At 49.2% G+C, this 24,571-nt stretch overlaps 1 protein-coding gene across 1 annotated transcript in view; it reads right to left on the bottom strand.

The window, feature by feature from the left end:
* The window catches only part of LOC118364978 (protein kinase C alpha type), a 251,842-nt gene that overhangs the window by 34,141 nt on the left and 193,130 nt on the right, over window positions 1-24,571 (bottom strand). The window contains exons 11-13 of the mRNA XM_035746840.2: window positions 23,767-23,858; window positions 21,140-21,202; window positions 20,806-20,944 (exon numbers count right to left, since the gene is read on the bottom strand). Of these exons, the coding sequence (XP_035602733.2) occupies window positions 20,806-20,944; window positions 21,140-21,202; window positions 23,767-23,858 (294 nt within the window). The remainder of the gene's footprint in view (window positions 1-20,805; window positions 20,945-21,139; window positions 21,203-23,766; window positions 23,859-24,571) is intronic.

The following is a 24,571-nucleotide window of genomic DNA, read 5'->3' as shown; positions in this document are numbered from 1 at the left end:
ATTGACCCCAAATCTGCTGTGTCCTGATTCTTGTTCCATTAGTAGTAGCCACATTAACATTGGGCTGATAATCACAAAACATTGTTATGCAATACCATCAGTGAACTAACTATTGGTAACTGTGATGATTGATCAACTTCAAAACCGGTATATTTATATACCATTTATTAAGCTCCCCTTTGCTACAGGTCAAAACGAGGAGACCGAGTTACAGAGTGAGATGAATACATGAAGTTCTTGAAGCCAAAACAAGGAGCCAGAGGACAATCCAAAGATAGTGCTAAAGCAGCTTCTCCCCCTCTCCCAATATCTCTCTCTCCCAATATCTCTCTCTCCCAATATCTCTCTCTCCCAATATCTCTCTCTCCCAGCCAGTATCTCTCTCTCCCAATATCTCTCTCTCCCAGTATCTCTCTCCCAGTATCTCTCTCCCAGTATCTCTCTCTCCCAGTATCTCTCTCTCCCAGTATCTCTCTCTCTCCCAGTATCTCTCTCTCCCAGTATCTCTCTCTCCCAGTATCTCTCTCTCCCAGTATCTCTCTCTCCCAGTATCTCTCTCTCCCAGTATCTCTCTCTCCCAATATCTCTCTCTCCCAGTATCTCTCTCTCCCAATATCTCTCTCTCCCAGTATCTCTCTCTCCCAGTATCTCTCTCTCCCAGTATCTCTCTCCCAGTATCTCTCTCTCCCAATATCTCTCTCTCCCAGTATCTCTCTCTCCCAGTATCTCTCTCTCCCAGTATCTCTCTCTCTCCCAGTATCTCTCTCTCTCCCAGTATCTCTCTCTCCCAGTATCTCTCTCTCCCAGTATCTCTCTCTCCCAGTATCTCTCTCTCCCAGTATCTCTCTCTCCCAGTATCTCTCTCTCCCAGTATCTCTCTCTCCCAATATCTCTCTCTCCCAGTATCTCTCTCCCAGTATCTCTCTCTCCCAGTATCTCTCTCTCCCAGTATCTCTCTCTCCCAGTATCTCTCTCTCCCAGTATCTCTCTCTCTCCCAACATCTCTCTCTCTCCCAGTATCTCTCTCTCCCAGTATCTCTCTCTCCCAGTATCTCTCTCTCCCAGTATCTCTCTCTCCCAGTATCTCTCTCTCCCAGTATCTCTCTCTCCCAGTATCTCTCTCTCCCAGTATCTCTCTCTCTCCCAGTATCTCTCTCTCTCCCAGTATCTCTCTCTCCCAGTATCTCTCTCTCCCAGTATCTCTCTCTCCCAATATCTCTCTCTCCCAGTATCTCTCTCTCCCAGTATCTCTCTCTCTCCCAGTATCTCTCTCTCTCCCAGTATCTCTCTCTCCCAGTATCTCTCTCTCCCAGTATCTCTCTCTCTCCCAGTATCTCTCTCTCTCCCAGTATCTCTCTCTCCCAGTATCTCTCTCTCCCAGTATCTCTCTCCCAGTATCTCTCTCTCCCAATATCTCTCTCTCCCAGTATCTCTCTCTCTCCCAGTATCTCTCTCTCCCAGTATCTCTCTCTCCCAATATCTCTCTCTCCCAATATCTCTCTCTCCCAATATCTCTCTCTCCCAGTATCTCTCTCTCCCAGTATCTCTCTCTCTCCCAGTATCTCTCTCTCTCCCAGTATCTCTCTCTCCCAGTATCTCTCTCTCTCCCAGTATCTCTCTCTCTCCCAGTATCTCTCTCTCCCAATATCTCTCTCTCCCAGTATCTCTCTCTCCCAGTATCTCTCTCTCCCAGTATCTCTCTCTCCCAATATCTCTCTCTCCCAGTATCTCTCTCTCTCCCAGTATCTCTCTCTCCCAGTATCTCTCTCTCCCAATATCTCTCTCTCCCAATATCTCTCTCTCCCAGTATCTCTCTCTCCCAGTATCTCTCTCTCCCAATATCTCTCTCTCCCAGTCTCTCTCTCTCCCAGTCTCTCTCTCTCCCACTCTCTCTCTCTCCCAATATCTCTCTCTCCCAGTCTCTCTCTCCCAATATCTCTCTCTCCCAGTCTCTCTCTCCCAATATCTCTCTCTCCCAGTATCTCTCTCTCTCCCAATATCTCTCTCTCCCAATATCTCTCTCTCTCCCAGTCTCTCTCTCTCCCAGTCTCTCTCTCTCCCAGTCTCTCTCTCTCCCAATATCTCTCTCTCCCAGTATCTCTCTCTCCCAATATCTCTCTCTCCCAATGTCTCTCTCTCCCAGTATCTCTCTCTCACAGTCTCTCTCTCCCAATATCTCTCTCTCCCAGTCTCTCTCTCTCCCAGTCTCTCTCTCTCCCAGTATCTCTCTCTCCCAATATCTCTCTCTCCCAGTCTCTCTCTCCCAATATCTCTCTCTCCCAGTCTCTCTCTCCCAATATCTCTCTCTCTCAGTCTCTCTCAGTATCTCTCTCTCTCCCAGTATCTCTCTCAGTATCTCTCTCTCTCCCAGTATCTATCTCTCTCCCAGTCTCTCTCTCCCAGTCACTCTCCCAATCTCTCTCTCCCAGTCACTCTCCCTCTCCTAGTATCTCTCTCTCCCAGTATCTCTCTCTCCCAGTATCTCGCTCTCTCCCAGTCACTCTCCCAATATCTCTCTCTCTCCCAGTCTCTCTCCCAATATCTCTCTCTCTCCCAATATCTCTCTCTCACAGTCTCTCTCCCAATATCTCTCTCTCCCAGTCTCTCTACCTCTCCCAGTCTCTCTACCTCTCCCAGTATCTCTCTCACTCTCTCCCAGTATCTCTCTCTCTCTCCCAGTATCTCTCTCTCTCTCCCAGTATCTCTCTCTCTCCCAGTCTCTCTCCCAATATCTCTCTCCCAATATCTCTCTCAGTATCTCTCTCTCCCAGTATCTCTCTCTCCCAATATCTCTCTCTCCCAATATCTCTCTCTCCCAATATCTCTCTCCCAGTATCTCTCTCTCCCAATATCTCTCTCTCCCAGTATCTCTCTCTCCCAGTATCTCTCTCTCCCAGTATCTCTCTCTCCCAGTATCTCTCTCCCAGTATCTCTCTCTCCCAGTATCTCTCTCTCCCAGTATCTCTCTCTCCCAATATCTCTCTCTCCCAATATCTCTCTCTCCCAGTATCTCTCTCTCCCAGTATCTCTCTCTCCCAGTATCTCTCTCTCCCAGTATCTCTCTCTCCCAGTCTCTCTCTCTCCCAGTATCTCTCTCTCCCAGTATCTCTCTCTCCCAATATCTCTCTCTCCCAGTATCTCTCTCTCCCAATATCTCTCTCTCCCAGTATCTCTCTCTCTCCCAATATCTCTCTCTCCCAATATCTCTCTCTCCCAGTATCTCTCTCTCCCAGTATCTCTCTCTCTCCCAGTATCTCTCTCTCTCCCAGTATCTCTCTCTCTCCCAGTATCTCTCTCTCTCCCAGTATCTCTCTCTCCCAGTATCTCTCTCTCTCCCAGTATCTCTCTCTCCCAGTATCTCTCTCTCCCAATATCTCTCTCTCCCAATATCTCTCTCTCCCAGTATCTCTCTCTCCCAGTATCTCTCTCTCCCAGTATCTCTCTCTCCCAGTATCTCTCTCTCCCAGTATCTCTCTCTCTCTCCCAGTATCTCTCTCTCTCCCAGTATCTCTCTCTCTCCCAGTATCTCTCTCTCCCAGTATCTCTCTCTCTCCCAGTATCTCTCTCTCCCAGTATCTCTCTCTCCCAATATCTCTCTCTCCCAATATCTCTCTCTCCCAGTATCTCTCTCTCCCAATATCTCTCTCTCCCAATATCTCTCTCTCCCAGTATCTCTCTCTCCCAGTATCTCTCTCTCCCAGTATCTCTCTCTCCCAGTATCTCTCTCTCCCAGTATCTCTCTCCCAATATCTCTCTCCCAATATCTCTCTCTCCCAGTCTCTCTCTCTCCCAGTCTCTCTCTCTCCCAGTCTCTCTCTCTCCCAGTCGCTCTCTCTCCCAGTCTCTCTCTCCCAATATCTCTCTCTCCCAGTCTCTCTCTCCCAATATCTCTCTCTCCCAGTCTCTCTCTCCCAATATCTCTCTCTCCCAGTATCTCTCTCTCCCAATATCTCTCTCTCCCAATATCTCTCTCTCTCCCAGTCTCTCTCTCTCCCAGTCTCTCTCTCTCCCAATATCTCTCTCTCCCAGTATCTCTCTCTCCCAATATCTCTCTCTCCCAGTATCTCTCTCTCCCAGTATCTCTCTCTCCCAGTCTCTCTCTCCCAATATCTCTCTCTCCCAGTCTCTCTCTCCCAATATCTCTCTCTCCCAGTCTCTCTCTCTCCCAGTCTCTCTCTCTCCCAGTATCTCTCTCTCCCAATATCTCTCTCTCCCAGTCTCTCTCTCCCAATATCTCTCTCTCCCAGTCTCTCTCTCCCAATATCTCTCTCTCTCAGTCTCTCTCAGTATCTCTATCTCTCCCAGTATCTCTCTCACTCTCTCCCAGTATCTCTCTCTCTCTCCCAGTATCTCTCTCTCTCTCCCAGTATCTCTCTCTCTCCCAGTCTCTCTCCCAATCTCTCTCTCCCAGTCACTCTCCCTCTCCTAGTATCTCTCTCTCCCAGTATCTCTCTCTCCCAGTATCTCGCTCTCTCCCAGTCTCTCTCCCAATATCTCTCTCTCTCCCAATATCTCTCTCTCTCACAGTCTCTCTCCCAATATCTCTCTCTCCCAGTCTCTCTACCTCTCCCAGTCTCTCTACCTCTCCCAGTATCTCTCTCACTCTCTCCCAGTATCTCTCTCTCTCCCAGTATCTCTCTCTATCTCCCAGTATCTCTCTCTCTCCCAGTCTCTCTCCCAATATCTCTCTCAGTATCTCTCTCTCCCAGTATCTCTCTCTCTCCCAATCTCTCCCAATCTCGCTCTCCCAGTATCTCTCCCAATATCTCTCTCCCAGTCTCTCTCCCAATCTCTCTCTCTCACAGTCTCTCTCTCTCACAGTCTCTCTCTCTCACAGTCTCTCTCCCAGTATCTCTCTCTCCCAATATCTCTCTCTCCCAATATCTCTCTCTCCCAGTATCTCTCTCTCCCAGTATCTCTCTCTCCCAGTATCTCTCTCTCTCCCAATATCTCTCTCTCCCAGTATCTCTCTCTCCCAGTATCTCTCTCTCCCAGTATCTCTCTCTCCCAGTATCTCTCTCTCCCAGTATCTCTCTCTCCCAATATCTCTCTCTCCCAATATCTCTCTCTCCCAGTATCTCTCTCTCCCAGTATCTCTCTCTCCCAATATCTCTCTCTCCCAATATCTCTCTCTCCCAGTCTCTCTCTCTCCCAATATCTCTCTCCCAATATCTCTCTCTCCCAGTCTCTCTCTCCCAATATCTCTCTCTCCCAGTCTCTCTCTCCCAATATCTCTCTCTCCCAGTATCTCTCTCTCCCAATATCTCTCTCTCCCACTATCTCTCTCTCTCCCAGTCTCTCTCTCTCCCAGTCTCTCTCTCTCCCAATATCTCTCTCTCCCAGTATCTCTCTCTCCCAGTATCTCTCTCTCCCAGTCTCTCTCTCTCCCAGTCTCTCTCTCTCCCAGTCTCTCTCTCCCAGTCTCTCTCTCCCAATATCTCTCTCTCCCAGTCTCTCTCTCTCCCAGTCTCTCTCTCTCCCAGTATCTCTCTCTCCCAATATCTCTCTCTCCCAGTCTCTCTCTCCCAATCTCTCCCTCTCTCTCCCAGTCTCTCTCTCCCAATATCTCTCTCTCTCAGTCTCTCTCAGTATCTCTCTCTCCCAATATCTCTCTCTCCCAGTCTCTCTCTCTCCCAGTCTCTCTCTCTCCCAGTATCTCTCTCTCCCAATATCTCTCTCTCCCAGTCTCTCTCTCCCAATATCTCTCTCTCCCAGTCTCTCTCTCCCAATATCTCTCTCTCCCAATATCTCTCTCAGTATCTCTCTCTCCCAGTATCTCTCTCTCTCCCAATCTCTCCCAATCTCGCTCTCCCAGTATCTCTCCCAATATCTCTCTCCCAGTCTCTCTCCCAATCTCTCTCTCACAGTCTCTCTCTCCCAGTCTCTCTCTCTCACAGTCTCTCTCCCAATATCTCTCTCTCTCCCAGTCTCTCTCTCCCAGTATCTCTCTCTCTCTCTCCCAGTATCTCTCTCTCTCTGCCAGTATCTCTCTCTCTCTGCCAGTATCTCTCTCTCTCTGCCAGTATCTCTCTCTGCCAGTATCTCTCTCTCTCTGCCAGTATCTCTCTCTCTCTCCCAATATCTCTCTCTCTCTCTCCCAATATCTCTCTCTCCCAATATCTCTCTCTCCCAGTATCTCTCTCTCCCAGTATCTCTCTCTCCCAGTATCTCTCTCTCCCAGTATCTCTCTCTCCCAATATCTCTCTCTCCCAATATCTCTCTCTCCCAGTATCTCTCTCTCCCAATATCTCTCTCTCCCAGTATCTCTCTCCCCAATATCTCTCCCAGTATCTCTCTCTCCCAATATCTCTCTCTCCCAGTATCTCTCCCAGTATCTCTCTCTCCCAGTATCTCTCTCTCTCCCAGTATCTCTCTCTCTCCCAGTATCTCTCTCTCCCAGTATCTCTCTCTCCCAGTATCTCTCTCCCTATCTCTCTCTCCCAGTATCTCTCTCTCTCCCAGTATCTCTCTCTCCCAGTATCTCTCTCTCTCCCAGTATCTCTCTCTCCCAGTATCTCTCTCTCCCAATATCTCTCTCTCCCAATATCTCTCTCTCCCAGTATCTCTCTCTCCCAGTATCTCTCTCTCCCAGTATCTCTCTCTCCCAGTATCTCTCTCTCTCCCAGTATCTCTCTCTCTCAGTATCTCTCTCTCCCAGTATCTCTCTCTCTCCCAGTATCTCTCTCTCTCCCAGTATCTCTCTCTCCCAGTATCCCAATATCTCTCTCTCCCAATATCTCTCTCTCCCAGTATCTCTCTCTCCCAGTATCTCTCTCTCCCAGTATCTCTCTCTCCCAATATCTCTCTCTCTCCCAGTCTCTCTCTCTCCCAGTCTCTCTCTCTCCCAATATCTCTCTCCCAGTATCTCTCTCTCCCAATATCTCTCTCTCCCAGTATCTCTCTCTCCCAGTCTCTCTCTCTCCCAGTCTCTCTCTCCCAATATCTCTCTCTCCCAGTCTCTCTCTCTCCCAGTCTCTCTCTCCCAATATCTCTCTCTCCCAGTCTCTCTCTCCCAATATCTCTCTCTCCCAATATCTCTCTCAGTATCTCTCTCTCCCAGTATCTCTCTCTCTCCCAATCTCTCCCAATCTCGCTCTCCCAGTATCTCTCCCAATATCTCTCTCCCAGTCTCTCTCCCAATCTCTCTCTCTCACAGTCTCTCTCTCTCACAGTCTCTCTCTCACAGTCTCTCTCCCAATATCTCTCTCTCTCCCAGTCTCTCTCTCCCAGTATCTCTCTCTCTCCCAGTATCTCTCTCTCTCTGCCAGTATCTCTCTCTCTCTGCCAGTATCTCTCTCTCTCTGCCAGTATCTCTCTCTCTCTGCCAGTATCTCTCTCTCTGCCAGTATCTCTCTCTCTCCCAATATCTCTCTCTCTCCCAATATCTCTCTCTCCCAATATCTCTCTCTCCCAGTATCTCTCTCTCCCAGTATCTCTCTCTCCCAGTATCTCTCTCTCCCAGTATCTCTCTCCCAATATCTCTCTCTCCCAATATCTCTCTCTCCCAGTATCTCTCTCTCCCAATATCTCTCTCTCCCAGTATCTCTCTCTCTCCCAATATCTCTCTCTCTCCCAATATCTCTCTCTCCCAGTATCTCTCTCTCCCAGTATCTCTCTCTCCCAGTATCTCTCTCTCTCCCAGTATCTCTCTCTCTCCCAGTATCTCTCTCTCTCCCAGTATCTCTCTCTCTCCCAGTATCTCTCTCCCAGTATCTCTCTCTCTCCCAGTATCTCTCTCTCCCAGTATCTCTCTCTCCCAGTATCTCTCTCTCCCAGTATCTCTCTCTCCCAGTATCTCTCTCTCCCTCTCTCTCTCCCAATATCTCTCTCTCCCAGTATCTCTCTCTCCCAGTATCTCTCTCTCCCAGTATCTCTCTCTCCCAGTATCTCTCTCTCTCCCAGTATCTCTCTCTCCCAGTATCTCTCTCTCCCAGTATCTCTCTCTCTCCCAGTATCTCTCTCTCTCTCTCCCAGTATCTCTCTCCCAATATCTCTCTCCCAATATCTCTCTCTCCCAGTATCTCTCTCTCCCAGTATCTCTCTCTCCCAGTATCTCTCTCTCCCAATATCTCTCTCTCCCAATATCTCTCTCTCTCCCAGTCTCTCTCTCTCCCAGTCTCTCTCTCTCCCAATATCTCTCTCTCCCAGTATCTCTCTCTCCCAATATCTCTCTCTCCCAGTATCTCTCTCTCCCAGTCTCTCTCTCTCCCAGTCTCTCTCTCCCAATATCTCTCTCTCCCAGTCTCTCTCTCCCAATATCTCTCTCCCAGTCTCTCTCTCTCCCAGTCTCTCTCTCTCCCAGTATCTCTCTCTCCCAATATCTCTCTCTCCCAGTCTCTCTCTCCCAATATCTCTCTCTCCCAGTCTCTCTCTCTCCCAATATCTCTCTCTCTCAGTCTCTCTCAGTATCTCTCTCTCTCCCAATATCTCTCTCTCCCAGTCTCTCTCTCTCCCAGTCTCTCTCTCTCCCAGTATCTCTCTCTCCCAATATCTCTCTCTCCCAGTCTCTCTCTCCCAATATCTCTCTCTCCCAGTCTCTCTCTCCCAATATCTCTCTCTCCCAATATCTCTCTCAGTATCTCTCTCTCCCAGTATCTCTCTCTCTCCCAATCTCTCCCAATCTCGCTCTCCCAGTATCTCTCCCAATATCTCTCTCCCAGTCTCTCTCCCAATCTCTCTCTCTCACAGTCTCTCTCTCTCACAGTCTCTCTCTCTCTCACAGTCTCTCTCCCAATATCTCTCTCTCTCCCAGTCTCTCTCTCCCAGTATCTCTCTCTCTCCCAGTATCTCTCTCTCTCTGCCAGTATCTCTCTCTCTGCCAGTATCTCTCTCTCTGCCAGTATCTCTCTCTCTGCCAGTATCTCTCTCTCTGCCAGTATCTCTCTCTCTCTCCCAATATCTCTCTCTCTCTCCCAATATCTCTCTCTCCCAGTATCTCTCTCTCCCAGTATCTCTCTCTCCCAATATCTCTCTCTCCCAATATCTCTCTCTCCCAGTATCTCTCTCTCTCCCAATATCTCTCTCTCCCAATATCTCTCTCTCCCAGTATCTCTCTCTCCCAGTATCTCTCTCTCCCAGTATCTCTCTCTCCCAGTATCTCTCTCTCCCTCTCTCTCTCCCAGTATCTCTCTCTCTCCCAGTATCTCTCTCTCCCAATATCTCTCTCTCCCTCTCTCTCCCAATATCTCTCTCTCCCAATATCTCTCTCTCCCAGTATCTCTCTCTCCCAGTATCTCTCTCTCTCCCAGTATCTCTCTCTCTCCCAGTATCTCTCTCTCCCAGTATCTCGCTCTCCCAGTATCTCTCTCTCCCAGTATCTCTCTCTCCCAATATCTCTCTCTCCCAATATCTCTCTCTCCCAGTATCTCTCTCTCCCAGTATCTCTCTCTCTCCCAGTATCTCTCTCTCCCAATATCTCTCTCTCCCAGTATCTCTCTCTCCCAGTATCTCTCTCTCCCAGTATCTCTCTCTCCCAGTATCTCTCTCTCCCAGTCTCTCTCTCCCAATATCTCTCTCTCCCAGTATCTCTCTCTCCCAATATCTCTCTCTCCCAATATCTCTCTCTCCCAGTCTCTCTCTCTCCCAGTCTCTCTCTCTCCCAATATCTCTCTCTCCCAGTATCTCTCTCTCCCAATATCTCTCTCTCCCATATCTCTCTCTCCCAGTCTCTCTCTCTCCCAGTCTCTCTCTCCCAATATCTCTCTCTCCCAGTCTCTCTCTCCCAATATCTCTCTCTCCCAGTCTCTCTCTCTCTCCCAGTCTCTCTCTCTCCCAGTATCTCTCTCTCCCAATATCTCTCTCTCCCAGTCTCTCTCTCCCAATATCTCTCTCTCCCAGTCTCTCTCTCCCAATATCTCTCTCTCTCAGTCTCTCTCAGTATCTCTCTCTCTCCCAGTATCTCTCTCAGTATCTCTCTCTCTCCCAGTATCTCTCTCTCTCCCAGTATCTATCTCTCTCCCAGTCTCTCTCTCCCAGTCACTCTCCCAATCTCTCTCTCCCAGTCACTCTCCCTCTCCTAGTATCTCTCTCTCCCAGTATCTCTCTCTCCCAGTATCTCGCTCTCTCCCAGTCACTCTCCCAATATCTCTCTCTCTCCCAATATCTCTCTCTCTCCCAATATCTCTCTCTCTCTCACAGTCTCTCTCCCAATATCTCTCTCTCCCAGTCTCTCTACCTCTCCCAGTCTCTCTACCTCTCCCAGTATCTCTCTCACTCTCTCCCAGTATCTCTCTCTCTCCCAGTATCTCTCTCTCTCTCCCAGTATCTCTCTCTCTCCCAGTCTCTCTCCCAATATCTCTCTCAGTATCTCTCTCTCCCAGTATCTCTCTCTCTCCCAATCTCTCCCAATCTCGCTCTCCCAGTATCTCTCCCAATATCTCTCTCCCAGTCTCTCTCCCAATCTCTCTCTCTCACAGTCTCTCTCTCTCACAGTCTCTCTCTCTCACAGTCTCTCTCCCAATATCTCTCTCTCTCCCAGTCTCTCTCTCCCAGTATCTCTCTCTCTCCCAGTATCTCTCTCTCTCTGCCAGTATCTCTCTCTCTCTGCCAGTATCTCTCTCTCTCTGCCAGTATCTCTCTCTCTCTGCCAGTATCTCTCTCTCTCTCCCAATATCTCTCTCTCTCTCCCAATATCTCTCTCTCCCAATATCTCTCTCTCCCAGTATCTCTCTCTCCCAGTATCTCTCTCTCCCAGTATCTCTCTCTCCCAATATATCTCTCTCTCCCAATATCTCTCTCTCCCAGTATCTCTCTCTCCCAGTATCTCTCTCTCCCAATATCTCTCTCTCCCAATATCTCTCTCTCCCAGTATCTCTCTCTCCCAGTATCTCTCTCTCCCAGTATCTCTCTCTCCCAGTATCTCTCTCTCCCAGTATCTCTCTCTCCCAATATCTCTCTCTCCCAGTCTCTCTCTCTCCCAGTCTCTCTCTCTCCCAGTCTCTCTCTCTCCCAGTCTCTCTCTCTCCCAGTCTCTCTCTCCCAATATCTCTCTCTCCCAGTCTCTCTCTCCCAATATCTCTCTCTCCCAGTCTCTCTCTCCCAATATCTCTCTCTCCCAGTATCTCTCTCCCAATATCTCTCTCTCCCAATATCTCTCTCTCTCCCAGTCTCTCTCTCTCCCAGTCTCTCTCTCTCCCAATATCTCTCTCTCCCAGTATCTCTCTCTCCCAATATCTCTCTCTCCCAGTATCTCTCTCTCCCAGTCTCTCTCTCTCCCTATCTCTCTCTCCCAGTCTCTCTCTCCCAATATCTCTCTCTCCCAGTCTCTCTCTCTCCCAGTCTCTCTCTCTCCCACTCTCTCTCTCCCAATATCTCTCTCTCCCAGTCTCTCTCTCCCAATATCTCTCTCTCCCAGTCTCTCTCTCCCAATATCTCTCTCTCTCAGTCTCTCTCAGTATCTCTCTCTCTCCCAGTATCTCTCTCAGTATCTCTCTCTCTCCCAGTATCTCTCTCTCTCCCAGTCTCTCTCTCCCAGTCTCTCTCTCCCAATCTCTCTCTCCCAGTCACTCTCCCTCTCCTAGTATCTCTCTCTCCCAGTATCTCTCTCTCCCAGTATCTCGCTCTCTCCCAGTCACTCTCCCAATATCTCTCTCTCTCCCAGTCTCTCTCCCAATATCTCTCTCTCTCCCAATATCTCTCTCTCTCTCACAGTCTCTCTCCCAATATCTCTCTCTCCCAGTCTCTCTACCTCTCCCAGTCTCTCTACCTCTCCCAGTATCTCTCTCACTCTCTCCCAGTATCTCTCTCTCTCCCAGTATCTCTCTCTCTCTCCCAGTATCTCTCTCTCTCCCAGTCTCTCTCCCAATATCTCTCTCAGTATCTCTCTCTCCCAGTATCTCTCTCTCTCCCAATCTCTCCCAATCTCGCTCTCCCAGTATCTCTCCCAATATCTCTCTCCCAGTCTCTCTCCCAATCTCTCTCTCTCACAGTCTCTCTCTCTCACAGTCTCTCTCTCTCACAGTCTCTCTCTCCCAATATCTCTCTCTCTCCCAGTCTCTCTCTCCCAGTATCTCTCTCTCTCCCAGTATCTCTCTCTCTCTGCCAGTATCTCTCTCTCTCTGCCAGTATCTCTCTCTCTCTGCCAGTATCTCTCTCTCTCTGCCAGTATCTCTCTCTCTCTGCCAGTATCTCTCTCTCTCTCCCAATATCTCTCTCTCTCTCCCAATATCTCTCTCTCCCAATATCTCTCTCTCCCAGTATCTCTCTCTCCCAGTATCTCTCTCCCAGTATCTCTCCCAGTATCTCTCTCTCCCAGTATCTCTCTCTCCCAATATCTCTCTCTCCCAATATCTCTCTCTCCCAGTATCTCTCTCTCCCAATATCTCTCTCTCCCAATATCTCTCTCTCCCAATATCTCTCTCTCCCAATATCTCTCTCTCTCCCAATATCTCTCTCTCTCCCAGTATCTCTCTCTCTCCCAGTATCTCTCGCTCTCCCAGTATCTCTCTCTCCCAGTATCTCTCTCTCCCAGTATCTCTCTCTCCCAATATCTCTCTCTCCCAATATCTCTCTCTCCCAGTATCTCTCTCTCTCCTCCCAGTATCTCTCTCTCTCCCAGTATCTCTCTCTCCCAATATCTCTCTCTCCCAGTATCTCTCTCTCCCAATATCTCTCTCTCCCAGTATCTCTCTCTCCCAGTATCTCTCTCTCCCAATATCTCTCTCTCCCAATATCTCTCTCTCCCAGTATCTCTCTCTCCCAATATCTCTCTCTCCCAGTATCTCTCTCTCCCAATATCTCTCTCTCCCAGTATCTCTCTCTCCCAATATCTCTCTCTCCCAGTATCTCTCTCTCCCAGTCTCTCTCTCTCCCAGTCTCTCTCTCCCAATATCTCTCTCTCCCAGTCTCTCTCTCTCCCAGTCTCTCTCTCTCCCAGTATCTCTCTCCCAGTATCTCTCTCCCAGTATCTCTCTCTCCCAATATCTCTCTCTCCCAGTATCTCTCTCTCCCAGTCTCTCTCTCTCCCAGTCTCTCTCTCTCCCAGTCTCTCTCTCCCAATATCTCTCTCTCTCAGTCTCTCTCAGTATCTCTCTCTCTCTCTCAGTATCTCTCTCTCTCCCAGTATCTATCTCTCTCCCAGTCTCTCTCTCCCAGTCACTCTCCCAATCTCTCTCTCCCAGTCACTCTCCCTCTCCTAGTATCTCTCTCTCCCAGTATCTCTCTCTCCCAGTATCTCGCTCTCTCCCAGTCACTCTCCCAATATCTCTCTCTCTCCCAGTCTCTCTCCCAATATCTCTCTCTCTCCCAATATCTCTCTCTCTCACAGTCTCTCTCCCAGTCTCTCTACCTCTCCCAGTCTCTCTACCTCTCCCAGTCTCTCTACCTCTCCCAGTATCTCTCTCACTCTCTCCCAGTATCTCTCTCTCTCCCAGTATCTCTCTCTATCTCCCAGTATCTCTCTCTCTCCCAGTCTCTCTCCCAATATCTCTCTCCCAATATCTCTCTCAGTATCTCTCTCTCTCCCAGTATCTCTCTCTCTCCCAGTATCTCTCTCTCTCCCAGTATCTCCCAATCTCGCTCTCCCAGTATCTCTCCCAATATCTCTCTCCCAGTCTCTCTCCCAATCTCTCTCTCTCACAGTCTCTCTCTCTCACAGTCTCTCTCCCAATATCCCTCTCTCTCCCAGTCTCTCTCTCCCAGTATCTCTCTCTCTCTGCCAGTATCTCTCTCTCTCCCAGTATCTCTCTCTCTCCCAGTATCTCTCTCTCTCTGCCAGTATCTCTCTCTCTCCCAGTATCTCTCTCTCTCTGCCAGTATCTCTCTCTCTCCCAGTATCTCGCTCTCTCCCAGTATCTCGCTCTCTCCCAGTATCTCTCTCCCAGTCCCTCTCCCAGCCTCTCTCCAAGTCCCTCTCCCAGCATCTCTCCCAGCCTCTCTCCCAGTATCTCTCTCCCACTCCCTCTCCCAGCCTCTCTCCAAGTCCCTCTCCCAGCATCTCTCCCAGTCCCTCTCCCAGTCCCTCTCTCTCTCCCAGTATCTATCCCATTATCTCTCTCTTTCCCAGTCCCTCTCCCAGTCCCTCTCCCAGCCTCTCTCTCTCCCAGTCTCTCTCTCTCCCAGTCCCTCTCCCAGTATATCTCTCTCTCTCTCTCCCAGTCCCTCTCCCAGTCTCTCTCCCAGCCTCTCTCTCTCTCCCAGTCCCTCTCCCAGTCCCTCTCCAAGTCCCTCTCCAAGTCCCTCTCCAAGTCCCTCTCCAAGTCCCTCTCCCAGCCTCTCTCTCTCTCTCCCAGCCTCTCTCAGTCTCTTTCTCCCAGTCCCTGTCCCAGTCCCTGTCCCTCTCCCAGTCCCATTCTCTCTCTCTCTCCCAGTCTCTCTCTCTCTCTCTCTCTCTCTCTCTCCCTCTCTCTCCCAGTCTCTCTCCCTCTCCCAGTCTACCCCCAGTCTACCTCCCAGTCTCTCTCCCAGTCTACCCCCCTGTCTACCTCCCAGTCTACCTCCCAGTCTACCCCCCAGTCTACCCCCCAGTCTACCTCCCAGTCTACCCCCCAGTCTACCTCCCAGTCTACATCCCTCTCCCTCTCCCAGTCTCTCTCCCTCTCCCAGTCTCTCTCCCTCTCCCAGTCTCTCTCCCTCTCCCAGTCTCTCTCCCTCTCCCAGTCTCTCTCCCTCTCCCAGTATCTCTCCCTCTCCCAGTATCTCTCCCTCTCCCAGTATCTCTCCCTCTCCCAGTCTCTCTCCCAGTCTCTCTGCCAGTCTCTATCCCTCTCCCAGTCTCTATCCCAGTCTCTCTCCCAGTATCTCTCCCTCTCCCAGTCTCTCTCCCAGTCTACCTCCCAGTCTCTCTCTCTCTCCCATTATCTCTCCCTCTCCCATTCTCTCTCCCTCTCTCCCAGTCTCTCTCCCATTATCTCTCCCTCTCCCAGTCACTCTCCCTCTCCTAGTATCTCTCTCTCCCAGTATCTCTCTCTCCCAGTATCTCGCTCTCTCCCAGTCACTCTCCCAATATCTCTCTCTCCCAGTCTCTCTCCCAATATCTCTCTCTCTCCCAATATCTCTCTCTCTCACAGTCTCTCTCCCAATATCTCTCTCTCTCCCAGTCTCTCTCTCTCTCCCAGTATCTCTCTCACTCTCTCCCAGTATCTCTCTCTCTCTCCCAGTATCTCTCTCTCTCTCCCAGTATCTCTCTCTCTCCCAGTCTCTCTCCCAATATCTCTCTCTCCCAATATCTCTCTCAGTATCTCTCTCTCTCCCAGTATCTCTCTCTCTCCCAGTATCTCTCTCTCTCCCAATCTCTCCCAATCTCTCTCTCACAGTATCTCTCCCAATCTCTCTCTCACAGTATCTCTCCCAATATCTCTCTCTCTCTCCCAGTCTCTCTCCCAATCTCTCTCTCTCCCAATATCTCTCTCTCTCCCAGTCTCTCTCTCCCAGTATCTCTCTCTCTCTGCCAGTATCTCTCTCTCTCTGCCAGTATCTCTCTCTCTCTCCCAGTATCTCTCTCTCTCTGCCAGTATCTCTCTCTCTCCCAGTATCTCTCTCTCTCTGCCAGTATCTCTCTCTCTGCCAGTATCTCTCTCTCTCTCCCAGTATCTCTCTCTCTCCCAGTATCTCGCTCTCTCCCAGTATCTCGCTCTCTCCCAGTATCTCTCTCCCAGTCCCTCTCCCAGCCTCTCTCCAAGTCCCTCTCCCAGCATCTCTCCCAGCCTCTCTCCCAGTCCCTCTCTCTCTCCCAGTATCTATCCCATTATCTCTCTCTTTCCCAGTCCCTCTCCCAGTCCCTCTCCCAGCCTCTCTCTCTCCCAGTCTCTCTCTCTCCCAGTCCCTCTCCCAGTATCTCTCTCTCCCAGTCCCTCTCCCAGCCTCTCTCTCTCTCCCAGTCTCTCTCCCAGCCTCTCTCCCAGTCCCTCTCCCAGTCCCTCTCCAAGTCCCTCTCCAAGTCCCTCTCCCAGCCTCTCTCTCTCTCTCCCAGTCTCTCTCAGCCTCTCTCCCAGTCTCTTTCTCCCAGTCCCTGTCCCTGTCCCAGTCCCTGTCCCAGTCTCTCTCCCATTCTCTCTCCCAGTCTCTCCCTCTCTCCCAGTCTCTCTCCCATTATCTCTCCCTCTCCCAGTCTCTCTCCCAGTCTCTCTCCCTCTCCCTCTCCCAGTATCTCTCCCTCTCCCAGTATCTCGCTCTCTCCCAGTATCTCGCTCTCTCCCAGTATCTCGCTCTCTCCCAGTATCTCGCTCTCTCCCAGTCCCTCTCCCAGTATCTTGCTCTCTCCCAGTCCCTCTCCCAGTATCTCGCTCTCTCCCAGTATCTCGCTCTCTCCCAGTATCTCGCTCTCTCCCAATATCTCTCTCTCTCCCAGTCTCTCTCCCAATATCTCTCTCTCTCCCAGTCTCTCTCCCAGTCCCTCTCCCAGTCCCTCTCCCAGTCCCTCTCCCAGCCTCTCTCCAAGCCTCTCTCCCAGTCTCTCTCTCCCAGTCCCTCTCTCTCTCTCTCTCTCTCCCAGTATCTATCCCATTATCTCTCTCTTTCCCAGTCCCTCTCCCAGTCCCTCTCCCAGTCCCTCTCTCTCCCAGTCTCTCTCTCTCCCAGTCCCTCTCCCAGTATATCTCTCTCTCCCAGTATCTCTCTCCCAGTATCTCTCTCTCTCCCAGTCCCTCTCCCAGTCCCTCTCCCAGCCTCTCTCTCTCTCCCAGCCTCTCTCCCAGTATCTCTCTCTCTCCCAGTCCCTCTCTCCCAGTCTCTCTCCCAGTCCCTCTCCCAGTCCCTCTCCCAGTCCCTCTCTCTCCCCCAGTCCCAGTCCCTGTCCCAGTCCCTGTCCCAGTCTCGCTCAGTCTCCCAGTCTCTCTCCCTCTCCCAGTCTCTCTCCCTCTCCCAGTCTACCCCCCAGTCTACCTCCCAGTCTACCTCCCAGTCTACCTCCCAGTCCCTCTCCCAGTCTCTCTCCCTCTCCCAGTCTCTCTCCCTCTCCCAGTCTCTCTCCCTCTCCCAGTCTACCCCCAGTCTACCTCTCCCTCTCCCAGTCTACCTCTCCCTCTCCCAGTCTCTCTCTCCCTCTCCCAGTCTCTCTCTCCCTCTCCCAGTCTCTCTCTCCCTCTCCCAGTCTCTCTCTCCCTCTCCCAGTCTCTCTCTCCCTCTCCCAGTCTCTCTCTCCCTCTCCCAGTCTCTCTCCCTCTCCCACAGTTTCTTTCTGCCTCCCTCGCCCCTCTGCCTCTCGCTCCCCAGTCCCTTCTGCCTCTAGCTCCCCAGTCCCTTCTGCCTCTCGCTCCCCAGTCCCTTCTGCCTCTCGCTCCCCAGTCCCTTCTGCCTCTCGCTCCCCAGTCCCTTCTGCCTCTCGCTCCCCAGTCCCTTCTGCCTCTCGCTCCCCAGTCCCTTCTGCCTCTCGCTCCCCAGTCCCTTCTGCCTCTCGCTCCCCAGTCCCTTCTGCCTCTCGCTCCCCAGTCCCTTCTGCCTCTCGCTCCCCAGTCCCTTCTGCCTCTCGCTCCCCAGTCCCTTCTGCCTCTCGCTCCCCAGTCCCTTCTGCCTCTCGCTCCCCAGTCCCTTCTGCCTCTAGCTCCCCAGTCCCTTCTGCCTCTAGCTCCCCAGTCCCTTCTGCCTCTAGCTCCCCAGTCCCTTCTGCCTCTAGCTCCCCAGTCCCTTCTGCCTCTAGCTCCCCAGTCCCTTCTGCCTCTAGCTCCCCAGTCCCTTCTGCCTCTAGCTCCCCAGTCCCTTCTGCCTCTAGCTCCCCAGTCCCTTCTGCCTCTAGCTCCCCAGTCCCTTCTGCCTCTAGCTCCCCAGTCCCTTCTGCCTCTCGCTCCCCAGTCCCTTCTGCCTCTCGCTCCCCAGTCCCTTCTGCCTCTCGCTCCCCAGTCCCTTCTGCCTCTCGCTCCCCAGTCCCTTCCCCAGTCCCTTCTGCCTCTCGCTCCCCAGTCCCTTCTGCCTCTCGCTCCCCAGTCCCTTCTGCCTCCCTATTTCTCCTCCACCTCCACATCTCACAGGCCTGTTACTCTGGTAACCCAGTGAGTACTATTCCATGAGCATACAGTGACCAACGTGTTCCTCTCAGATGACACCCTATTCCCTTTATAGTGCACTGCTTTTGACCAAGGCCCATAGGGCTGTAGAAGAAACAGGGTGCCTGTTTGGGACGCTCACAGAGCCTTCCCATGGCTGCCTATGTAGGTCAGGATGAGAGGTAAACAGCGTAAAGAGAGAAGTAGAGCAATACAGTGAGCGTGTGGCGTAATGCGGTGGTGACAGGCGAAAAGAGAGGTGCCCGGGGACCGCCCGAGCTGTTTTTTTGTCCACATGGGTCCTGACAACTAAGAGACACACATACCTACAAGTACATGGAAGAGTACTCCCATACAGATACGCACGGGGACACACACTGGTGCGTGTAGACACACGGACACGCGCACACTGTCACACAGACAAAACGGAGAGGATAGCACACTTCCACTTCAAGACAATATGAATAGAACACACATTTAAGGGGACACAGAACTTCTGGTATTACGAGGTTGGGGTCAATTTCACTTCAATGAAGAAATCAGACTTGAAGAAATCAGATTGCAATTCAAACTGTGCTTTTAGGTAAAATGTCAATTTCCAACCATTCATTGGCGCTAATAAAATGGTCTCAACATCTAGGTCTCGACGTCTACAGTCGTGGCCAAAAGTTGAGAATGACACAAATATTCATTTTCACAAAGTCTGCTGCCTCAGTTTGTATGATGGCAATTTGCATATACTCCAGAATGTTATGAAGAGTGATCAGATGAATTGCAATTAATTGCAAAGTCCCTCTTTGCCATGGAAATGAACTGAATCCCCAAAAAACATTTCCATCTGTGAGTGCATCTGCACGCACAGTGAGGCGAAGACTTGTGGAGGATGGCCTGGTGTCAAGAAGGGCAGCAAAGAAGCCACTACTCTCCAGGGAAAGGCTTGTCTGGAGAAGACAAAGTGAGCGCTACCATTAGTCCTGTGTCATGCCAACAGTAAAGCATCCTGAGACCATTCATGTGTGGGGTTGCTTCTCAGCCAAGGGAGTAGGCTCACTCACAACTTTGCCTAAGAACACAGCCATGAATAAAGAATGGTACCAACACATCCTCTGAGAGCAACTTCTCCCAACCCTCCAGGAACAATTTGGTGACGAACAATGCCTTTTCCAGCATGATGGAGCACCTTGCCATAAGGCAAAAGTGATAACTAGGTGGCTCGGGGAACAAAACATTGATATTTTGGATCCATGGCCAGGAAACTCCCCAGACCTTAATCTCATTGAGAACTCCCCAGTCCCAGCACCCATGAAACCAAATGAACCTCTTAGAGAGGACGTTATAGAGGAAATCAATATGACGTCCCTAACTGGGCTGTGTTTGGCTGGGTTGGTTACATCTAGGGCAGATTCTCATGCAAAACGCTCTCTTTCTAACTCAAAATGTTCAGTAGAAGCACTGTAGTCTAACTCAAAATGTTCAGTAGAGACTGACGTTTTTCTAACTCAAAATGTTCAGTAGACACTAGCCTTTCTAACTCAAAATGTTCAGTGGACACTAGTCTTCCTAATTCAAAATGTTTAGTAGGCAGTCTTTCTAACTCAAAATGTTCAGTAGACAGTCTTTCTAACTCAAAATGTTCAGTAGACAGTCTTTCTAACTCAAAATGTTCAGTAGTCTTTCTAACTCAAAATGTTCAGTAGAGACTAGTTCTTCTAACTCAAAATGTTCAGTAGACACTAGCCTTTCTAACTCAAAATGTTCAGTAGAGACTGTAGTCCTAACTCAAAATGTTCAGTAGACAATAGCCTTTAATTCAAAATGTACAGTAGACAGTCTTTCTAACTCAAAATGTTCAGTAGACTGACATTTTTCAAACTCAAAATGTTCAGAAGACAGTCTTTCTAACTCAAAATGTTCAGTAGACACTAGCCTTTCTAACTCAAAATGTTCAGTAGAGACTGTAGTTATTCTAACTCAAAATGTTCAGTAGAGTCTTTCTAACTCAACATGTTCAGTAGAGACTGTAGTTCTTCTAACACAAAATGTTCAGTAGACAGTCTTTCTAACTCAAAATGTTCAGTAGAGTCTTTCTAACTCAAAATGTTCAGTAGAGTCTTTCTAACTCAAAATGTTCAGTAGAAACTGTAATCCTAACTCAAAATGTTCAGTAGACACTAGCCTTTAATTCAAAATGTACAGTAGACAGTCTTTCTAACTCAAAATGTTCAGTAGACTGACGTTTTTCAAACTCAAAATGTTCAGTAGACTGACGTTTTTCAAACTCAAAATGTTCAGTAGACACTAGCCTTTCTAATTCAAAATGTTCAGTAGACACTAGCCTTTCTAATTCAAAATGTTCAGTGGAGGCACTGTAGTGGATGTGCTGATACAAATCAATAGGAAACCAGACAGTAAGATACTATAGGATGCATGTAGATGGTGAGTAAAATGCACGGAAATGGTGTTTAAGCACATTTTTACGTGGTTTAAATGGCGCTTACATGAGTTTCATGCTAAAATAGCATTGTTAAAGTTAGTGCTTATGTTACTCTCTACAGCCTGGGTTCAGTGTTCCTTCCAGCCTACTGAGGCAGGCTGCTTAGCCTACATAGATAATCAATGATATGTAGACCTTGGCTTCTCTGTGATAAGTTTGAACCAACCCTAGGGCACAACGATGTTTGTCCGAGTCAGCGGGAGTGTGTGTGTGTGTGTGTCCTGAGCTGTCGACTCGGATGTGGATCACCACGGAGACGGGGGCGCAGCCCAGACAATGACAAAGAGGACCACCCCTCTCACTCCAAACACACACACACACACACACACACACACACACACACACACACACACACACACACACACACACACCCACACACACACCCCCTGTCCCTACCTCTGGGGCGATGTAGTCGGGCGTCCCACAGAAGGTGCGAGTGGTCACGCCCTCGTGTATGTTCTCTTTACACATGCCAAAGTCAGCGATCTTAATGTGGCCCTCCGAGTCCAGCATCACGTTGTCCAGCTTCAGATCCCTGCAGGAGACAACCGCATCATGTGACAAGGGCCAAATGTATTTTAGGGCCTTTACACCACCCCTGTTTACTTCCTTACATTTCCATTATTCAATGGATTCATTCGTGGTTTGACAATGCACCGTGTACAGTAAACATTGATCCTAGAATGGGATAAAGTGCCTCTGAGTTGGTATACATTGGAAGAAGACCCACCTGTAAATGACTCCTTTCTTGTGCAGGAAGGACAGGCCGACAGAGATCTCTGCTGCGTAGAACCTGCAACGACACGCTCCGTGTTAAACAGCCCTGAAGCCATTCATCTCAAACAGGGAAGGGTTGCAAAGGACTGTACTGTGCTGAACACAACCTGACAGCCGAGGTATAAGAATTAATATTTCTGCCGTCTCTCCTTCTCCTCCGTGCTTCGCAGTGCCCAGTCTAGTTGACCTCTCCCTTCCCCCGCTCTCTTCCAAGCCCTCTATTTATTTATCTTTTACACACACACACACACACACACACACACACACACACACACACACACACACACACACACACACACACACACACACACACACACACACACACACACACACACTTTTGTTCCCCCTATTTATACTGACCAAGAATATAAATGCAACAATTTCAAAGAATTTACTGAGTTACAGTTCATAGAACATCTAATCTATAGATTTCACATGACTGGGCAGGGGTGCAGCCATTCTGATTGGCCTATGCCCTCCCAGGCCCACCCACCTGGGAGCCAGGCCCAGCCAATCAGAATTAGGGTTTTATTATTAATGACAGAAGAACTCCTCAGCACCCCTCAGATGATCAGGCAGGTGAAGAGGAAGCGGTTTAAGGCCATGTGGTTTAGTAAGAAGAATGCCCCTCTCCCCACAGGTGTGATTACTACCTCTGAGGGTTTAGAGCTTGAGGTAGTCACCTCATACAAGTACTTGAGAGTATGGCTAGGCGGTACACTGTCCTTTTCTCGGCACATATCAAAGCTGCAGGCTAAAGTTATATCTAGACTTGGTTTCCTCTATCGTAATCGCTCCTCTTTCACCCCAGCTGCCAAACTAACCCTGATTCAGATGACCATCCTACCCATGCACATCACTGCACTCTTATAGGACACATCACTGCACTCTTATAGACACATCACTGCACTCTTATAGGACACATCACTGCACTCTTACAGGACACATCACTGCACTCTTACAGGACACATCACTGCATTCTTATAGGACACATCACTGCACTCTTATAGGACACATCACTGCACTCTTATAGGACACATCACTGCACTCTTATAGGACACATCACTGCACTCTTATAGGACACATCACTGCACTCTTATAGGACACATCACTGCACTCTTATAGGACACATCACTGCACTCTTATAGGACACATCACTGCACTCTTATAGGACACATCACTGCACTCTTATAGGACACATCACTGCACTCTTCTGTAAACTGGTCATCTCTGTATACCTGTCGCAAGACTCACTGGTTGATGCTTATTTATAAAACCCTCTTAGGCCTCACTCCTCCCTATCTGAGATATCTACTGCAGCCCTCATCCTCCACATACAACACCCGTTCTGCCAGTCACATTCTGTTAAAGATCACCAAAGCACACACATCCCTGGGTCGCTCGTCTTTTCAGTTCGCTGCAGCTAGCGACTGGATCAAGCTGCGACAAAAACACTCAAACTGAACAGTTTTATCTCAATCTCTTGATTCAAAGACTATCTTGGACACTCTTACTGACAGTTGTGACTGCTTTCCGTGATGTATTGTTTTTTAAATATTTGTTTTACATTTGACCCCTTTCTCTACCATGTTGTTGTCATGTTGTGTTGCTACCATACTGTGTTGTCATGTTGTGTTGCTACCATACTGTGTTGTCATGTTGTGTTGCTACCATACTGTGTTGTCATGTTGTGTTGCTACCATACTGTGTTGTCATGTTGTGTTGCTACCATACTGTGTTGTCATGTTGTGTTGCTACCATACTGTGTTGTCATGTTGTGTTGCTACCACTGTGTTGTCTGTGTTGTCATGTTGTGTTGCTACCATACTGTGTTGTCATGTTGTGTTGCTACCATACTGTGTTGTCATGTTGTGTTGCTACCATACTGTGTTGTCATGTTGTGTTGCTACCATACTGTGTTGTCATGTTGTGTTGCTACCATACTGTGTTGTCATGTTGTGTTGCTACCATACTGTGTTGTCATGTTGTGTTGCTACCATACTGTGTTGTCATGTTGTGTTGCTACCATACTGTGTTGTCATGTTGTGTTGCTACCATACTGTGTTGTCATGTGTTGCTGCCCTGTTATGTTGTTGTCTTAGGTCTCTCTTTATGTAGTGTTGTGTCTCTTGTTGTGATGTGTGTTTTGGGCGGTCGTCATTGTAAATAAGAATTTGTTCTTAACTGACCAACCTAGTTAAATAAAGGTTAAATAAAAAATATTTTATTTCAGCTAACAAAAAGTTTCTTATATATATATTTTTTTACAAATGTTTAACCTTTATTTAACTAGGCAAGTCAGTTAAGAACAAATCCTTATTTACCATGACTGCCTACCCCGGCCAAACCCGGACGACGCTGGGCCAATTGTGCGACGCCCTATGGGACTCCCAATCACGCCCGGGTGTGATACAGCCTGGAATCGAACCAGGGATCGTAGTGACGCCTCTTGCACTGAGATGCAGTGCCTTAGACCGCTGCGCCACTCGGGACCAGAAACATGGGACCAACACTTTACATGCTGCGTTTATATTGGTGTTCCGTATAAAAGGGGAAAGCGAGGGAAAAAGGGTAACTTACACCGCCTGCGGCTCTTTGAACTTGCCCACTTGTTGGATGTGGTACATGAGGTCTCCTCCAGTCACGTACTCCATGACAAAGTACAGACGGTCCTGGGCAGAGAGGGAGACAGAGATGGGGGTGTTAGATATCATTTAACATTGTTTTCCCATAATGTTTAGGGTTGGCATCCGTTCTACCCTCATATACCGTGACACGATAACAGCCGTGTCAGAAAGACAGAGGCCTTCGTCATTATACTGTAGGACCCAGTGACGAGGCTGTTGTGTAGTATTGAGTCACACATAGGGGATACGGTAGGAGTGTTAAGTAAAATGGGGCAGCAGCGTAGCCTAGTGGTTAGAGCTAGTTGGACTAGTAACCGAAAGGTTGCAAGATTGAATCCCCTGTCGTCCTGCCCTTGAACAAGGCAGTTAACCCACTGTTCCTACTGTTCCTAGGCCTTTATTGAAAATAAGAATTTGTTCTTATCTGGCTTGCCGAGTTAAATAAAGGTCAAATAAAAAAAACAATAGAAAGCAGAACGACAACAACATCAGAGGAAAAAGTAAAGGAAAAACCCCTCAGAAATATTTCCCATGTATGACTCCATTATGTGAAGTGATGAAGTAAATCCCTGAGACAGCCTCTTTTACCTGTCTGTCCTGCACTAGTCACAGGGCGACATTTTCAAAGTGCAAAACTTAACATGCACCTCATTATTACCCGGTGGTTCGAGCCCTGAATTCTGATTGGCTAAAAGACGTGGTATATCATCAGACTGTGTAGCACAGGTATGACAAAATATGACCATATACTGGTCTAA

This window comes from Oncorhynchus keta, chromosome 32 (genome assembly GCF_023373465.1).
Source record: "Oncorhynchus keta strain PuntledgeMale-10-30-2019 chromosome 32, Oket_V2, whole genome shotgun sequence".
NCBI classification, from domain to species: Eukaryota; Metazoa; Chordata; class Actinopteri; order Salmoniformes; family Salmonidae; genus Oncorhynchus; species Oncorhynchus keta.
Note: the sequence above shows the minus strand (reverse complement) of the source record. Positions and strands in the feature narration are given on the sequence as shown.